The sequence below is a fragment of the Zea mays genome, chromosome 3 (genome assembly GCF_902167145.1).
Source record: "Zea mays cultivar B73 chromosome 3, Zm-B73-REFERENCE-NAM-5.0, whole genome shotgun sequence".
Taxonomy (NCBI): Eukaryota; Viridiplantae; Streptophyta; class Magnoliopsida; order Poales; family Poaceae; genus Zea; species Zea mays.
In genome coordinates this window covers 181093156-181098990 of record NC_050098.1, presented here as the reverse complement: position 1 = coordinate 181098990, position 5835 = coordinate 181093156, and the positions used below count along the sequence as shown (strand labels likewise).

Genomic DNA, 5835 nt, shown 5'->3' with positions numbered 1-5835 from the left:
TGGGTGAGTTTGGGGTGCGTTTCAACCTATTGGTGGCTTATTCTATTAGTGATGGATTGAGGAGAGTTGAAAGTGATTAAATATCTTTCTATTCAAAATTGTATAGAAAGCCTATCCATTTCAATGTAGACGCAATTGGTGGTTTGTTCTATTAGTGATGGAGTACTAAGCATTTTTTGGAGACTAGCTAGTTAGCTAAATTTAGGGGTTAGTACTAACAAAGTCACCAAGGACGCTGTGCTATCGAGGGGCACGCGCGCCACGTAACAATGAATAGTTGCGTTTCCCCCCATAATTACATACATGAAAAATACAAACAATCATGAAAAGTTTAAGGATTAAGGCCTTTTCGTTTGTGCCGGATTAATGGGTCGGAACGATTTCTAACCAGATTGCTTCTCTAATTTATATAGACTTTGATTAGCTGGAACGATTCCAGATGCAATCCGACGTAAACGAACAAGGCCTAAGGACAACCAGGATCTATATATGTTATCTTATAATAGAACAATCGTCCTAGCTACGATTAGTTGGCTTTAGATTTAAATAAAAACAGGAAATGACAGATCAATTCGTCCACGTAACATCAAACTTATTCCTCGCAGTTTCCGCTCTCTGTGTCACGAGAAGTCGTCGACATGGCACTGCGTCGGCGTGAACCCCAGCGCCACTGCCGTGGCGTTGCCCGGGTCGGGAACCCTCACGTAGCAGTCCACGTCCGGCCTGTACTCGGCGCTGTCCACGACGGCCACCTTCAGCCGCACCCTCGTGTGGAGCTTGACGTTGATGCTGAAGAACCCCTCGCCCTTCTCCCTGCCGAACAGCGCCGCCGCCGCGCCGGCGCCGGCGAGGGCGGCCTGTCCACGGAAGCTGGGCCGCACCTCCATCGTGCTCCTGCGCTCCTGCCGCGCCCGCGGGAAGTCCACGTACCCGAGCCGCTCGCCGCCGTAGAGCGCCACGGCGTCCAGGCGCCTATACAGCACGGCCTGCTTCCGGTTCGGGTTGCGGATGCTGACGCCCACGGTGAGGTTGTAGCGCAGCTGGTGGGTCTGGGTGCCGCTGTTGTCGAGGTCGAAGCGGGTGAGCTGCGCCGAGTCGACGTACGCCTTGAGGCTGCTGGGCTGGTAGACGAGCCAGAGCACCAGCGCCACGACGCCGACGGCGATGAGCGCCAGCGTCAGCGCGCGGAAGGCGTGGCAGAGGAGCGCGTACGACGCGTCCCGGCGCGCCAGCGGGCGGACGCCGGCGGCCGGTGCTTCGGGAGGGATGGGCGGGCGCCCGTAGTAGGGCTGGTCGATCTTGTGCTCGTGACTGGCCATGGCCTTCTGCAACTTCCGATTATCAGCTAGTAGTGCACGCATGTATCGATGGAGGGAACGTCTATGTACACAGCACACACTGACACACAGGCCGTAGCCTAGGTTGTGGTGGTTTCTGAGGGTCTCACGTTCCCGGGACATTACGGGCCGTTGCCGTTGCCGTTGCGTCCTTGACCCGCGCAGGCAGGCGGCCAACGGAACGCGGAGGTGAATTGTGTACGGCGTCTGCCCGTTGAAAAGTAAAGTCCGAAAAGAATTGGGATTTTATGGGTGGACGTAACTGTGCACTTTTCGGGAGTACCAAATCTTGAACAAGCACTGTGTAGAAAGGAAACCGTTAAGGCTACGAAATTACGAATCCTTGCAGCAAAGCTTTAAGGCTTTAAACACACGTCGAAAACTGAAACACGATTTAGTCTTTAAAAACAGTTAACAAATAATTTTGTTTCGAACAATAATGCCCAATTTAGGGTGTGATTGTTCATGAGACGAGGGGATGCGGTCTAATGAGACAATTCCATATTTCCATCCCATTTTTTTTCATGTTTTTTAGTAGACGAGGAGGGATGGATTGGCTGTCACGTGCCACTATATAATCCACCAGTTTAAACTTTACAAGACACATCCAATCAAATCACAACAAAATCACGATTCAAATAGAATTTTATTTTCGGTATTTAGCAATTTAATACCTAAAATATAACTAAATGCAGGGATTAAAAATTAATCTCTAAAAACCAAACACTTTATTCAATTATATGCATGCATATGAAAGAAGGAAATAATGAGCATTCACAGTGTACCGTTCAAACAATTATAGACATTGTCCATAACGTTATCCCCGGCCCGGCCCGGCCGGCCAAATAATACAAACTGCGAAAGGATGCATGCACAGAGCGCCCTTTGCACAGTCGGCGGCAAGGATGATCAGAAGTCCACGTCGCACCTCGTCCCGAGCGTCGTCATCGCCGTGGTGGAGTTGGCGTTGCCGCCGGCAGCGGGCACGGGCAGCCGCAGCACGCAGGTGATCTTGCTCTTGAAGTCATGGCGGCGGACGACCCTAACCCTGAAGCTAAGGTCCGAGTACACCTTCACCGTGACGTAGTAGAAGCCCTCCCCGCTCTCCCTCCGGTACGTGCGCAGCGCGTCGCCGCCGTCGTCCATCGCCGCCGAGCCGCTGAACGTGGCCGTGACCCGGGCGTCGCTCCTGCGGCCCAGGTAGAAGGGCTGCAGCGGGTCGAACCCGAAGCGGTCGCCGTCGTAGAACGCCTGCGCCTCGGCGTAGTCGTAGCGGATCCCGAAGCGGTTGGGGTTGCGCACGCGGATGTCCACGGTGAGGTTGTACTGGAGGAGGTCCCCGCCGCTGCCGAGGTCGAAGCGGGAGAGCGCGGCGGAGTCGGCGTAGGCCCTGAGGTTGTCCGGGCGGAAGATGAGCCAGAGCACCAGGGTGGCGACGCCGAGCGCGACGACGAGGGCCACGACGGAGCCGAGCAGGCAGCGTGAGCGGCCGCCGCGGCGTGGGACGGGTGGCGGCGGCGGCGGTGGCGGGTAGTACGCGGGCGGCTGCGGCGGAGGGATCGGCTGGCCGTAGTACGCGGCGTTCAGCGGCGTCTCCGGCCGCTGCTGCTTCTCGTAGGCTGCCATTTTGCTTCTTCGCAGTCGCAGGCACAGACAGGTGTGTGCGTGGTCAATTTGGCTGGCCACCGGTCACGTACGTACTTTACTTTAGCGACAGGTATACGATGTGTCATGTGTGCAGTAGTATTTATATGCAGCAGTCGAGATGAGGATTGAGGAGCACGGCGAAATGAGGGAGGGACTTGGAATTGGAATGGAACCGCGTTTCATCAGGGCCTGTTCGGTTGTCCAGGATTGGACCTAGATTTATTCCACCTCATGAAATCTTATATAAAATAGGTAAACAATCCGGACATGAATAATTTCATGTCATCATTCCTGATCAACCGAACAGCCCCTCAGTCAGAGTTCGAGACGCGTGTTTTTTTTTCTGTTGGTAGGACAGGATCGTTGCCTTCGAATATACTGCGCGACATTCTTGTTTTGTGTGTGGAAACATCGGGTTAAGGAACTACGAGAAGGAGCCAGAGATGGCAGCTTCGCGGAAAGTTCAGAAGTTCTTATACTGGCTGTGTTTTGCCCGAAATTTCGTCGCGAGGAGTTCGCCTGGAGTCAGAACACAATTTTTGTATTCTACGCATTATATTTTTAGTACGCGGTACGGCGTACGGCGTGTTGGATTTGAAAGTTTTTGAACGAAAAACCTGTCCCGAATGCCGTAACTAGGGCTGGACGAAATACTCTAGCTCGATAACTCGCTCGACTCGACTCGTTTTAATTTTGTAGCGAGCCAAACTAGCATTCTATCTTGGTTCTCTAATGAGCCAGCTCGGGTTAACTCGTGAGCTAGCTCGCGAGCCAAACGAGCCAAGCCACAATACAAGTTTGTCTAGTCGTTGGTGTCATTTCATCTTAGTCTTGTTTTCTCGTAGTTATGATCTATGATGTGGACATGTGTGGATGTACCATGTGCTTAAATATTTGCATTATTGCATGGCTAGATACCTACATTATATATTTAATATTTGATTATTGGTTATGGTTTTGTGAACTTTATTTCTAGCAGCATATGATGTTAGTGTTGTGCAATAAAATGTTACATGTTTGTGGAATGGATGATGAATTGCTTTATAATGATGCTTGTTGCTGTCATTATAATAAGGGTTTGTAAATCTGTAAGTTAATACATATTTGGTTATTTAATTTAATATTAAAAGTTAGAAACTAAGACGATGATATGATAATAATATTATAAAAGTTTTGGGTTTGTAGTGTTAAACACTTAAAATATGATTTTTTGATTATATATATATTTATGTACATAGATTTTTATATTTAGTTGTGTCACTCGCGAGCCTAACGAGCTGGCTCGAGCTTCCTAACTAGTCGAGTCGAGCCAGATGTTTAGCTCGATAGTATAACGAGCCGAGCCGAGCTGGTTCGTTACAGTAACGAGCCATAATGAGTCGAGCTGACTCGATATCCACCCCTAGCCGCAACATAGCTAACTCAAAAATTAGGAGATGGAACCAATTAGTTTAGTAGAAGGAACTAAAGTTTAATTCCGCGACGTTGCTACATACTCTTTATATAGAGTTTTTCTCTCCTCTCCTCTCATCAATCCATTTTAATACTTGATTTAGATAAAAAAAACTAAAATAAGTACAACACATTTAATTATGACAAATACTTAAGTACAAAAAAATAAAATTAAGATATGTCCCTAATATAAGTATTTACGTATAGATGATGAGATACACTATTAGGGAGAAATGAGATATAGATGAAATGTTTAGAGGAGACTATAAAGTATAAATATAGATGACATTGCAGGAGAGAGTCTAATTAGACTATCTCTGATCACATCCTCTCTATCTTTTCTTCTCTATAGACTCCTTTTAAAAGATTTCTTCCAATAATATTCTATACATCTAGCTCTTAATTTAAACATCTATATTAAAAAGTTATATTTTACTCTAGTTTTGTTTTGCGTAGGTATTTATCATACTTATATTTTTTACTTCTATTTAATGTATTACCTAAAGTATAAAATTAAATAGAGAAAATAAGAGTGAGTCTTTGTATATAGACGATATGATGGAAGAATGTTTTTTTAATATGTATCGTTGAAGTGTATAATATAGGACAGAATTTTTAAGGTGCCTCGTTCGAGTCGGTCTTACGCGCATGAGACGCCTGATTATCTCCTTTAACTCCTTCAGCAGATTCGTCCGTGGCCTAGTAGAGCTCCGGACCGAAGTTCCGGTTGCTTGGTAAATTGGTAGTATCTCACGTAGATTCACTCCCTATCACACTTTCTGTCTCATTCTCTACTTTAAACTTCACTTTACAAACAAAATGTAAAACAATACTTTGTATAGAGATGGCAATGGATATACACGACTCGATACCCGATGGGTATTTACTCTATTAGGGTATGTATGTGGGCTAAATATTCTACCATTGGGTCTGTTATTGGACAAAAAATCTTCACCCAATAGATAAACGGGTATTAAAACATTCCGCCTTCACCCATATGTGTGGGTATAAAATACCCAATATAAACTTAGCCTAAGTATGAACTTGGACTTTAGTCATCCATCTTTTTTACTATTTAACAATCTTTTAGGTCATAATGTCATATAAGGCTTAACAACAATTTAATGACCATGTAATGGAACATGTAATGTGCTATGTAGTACTATCCTAGTGTTACTACTTTATCCAATTATCTTTGGTGTGTTGAATGGATGATTAAATGACGCTAGAAATTTTGTAATGGTATTTATATGGATATACTTGACATTTGTATAATATAATATTTTGACAGATGTTTAATTTTTGTGGGTACGGGTGACCCGATGGGTCGCTAGAAATTTTGTAATGGTATTTATATGGATATACTTGATATTTGTTAATATAATATTTTGATAGATGT

The 5835-nt window shown here is 45.8% G+C and overlaps 2 protein-coding genes across 2 annotated transcripts; both read right to left on the bottom strand.

Annotated features, from left to right (window-relative positions):
• Positions 1–336: 336 nt before the first annotated feature.
• On the bottom strand, positions 337–1822 carry LOC103650970 (NDR1/HIN1-like protein 10). The gene has a single exon (XM_008676565.4). It carries the CDS (start codon positions 1458–1460, stop codon positions 621–623), a length of 840 nt encoding a protein of 279 aa, XP_008674787.2. The 5' UTR covers positions 1461–1822; the 3' UTR covers positions 337–620.
• Positions 1823–2019: 197 nt separating this feature from the next.
• LOC103650969 (NDR1/HIN1-like protein 10) lies at positions 2020–3066 on the bottom strand. The gene has a single exon (XM_008676564.3). The coding sequence runs from the start codon at positions 2961–2963 to the stop codon at positions 2247–2249; it is 717 nt and encodes a 238-aa protein (XP_008674786.1). The 5' UTR covers positions 2964–3066; the 3' UTR covers positions 2020–2246.
• Between the last annotated feature and the right edge of the window lie 2769 nt (positions 3067–5835).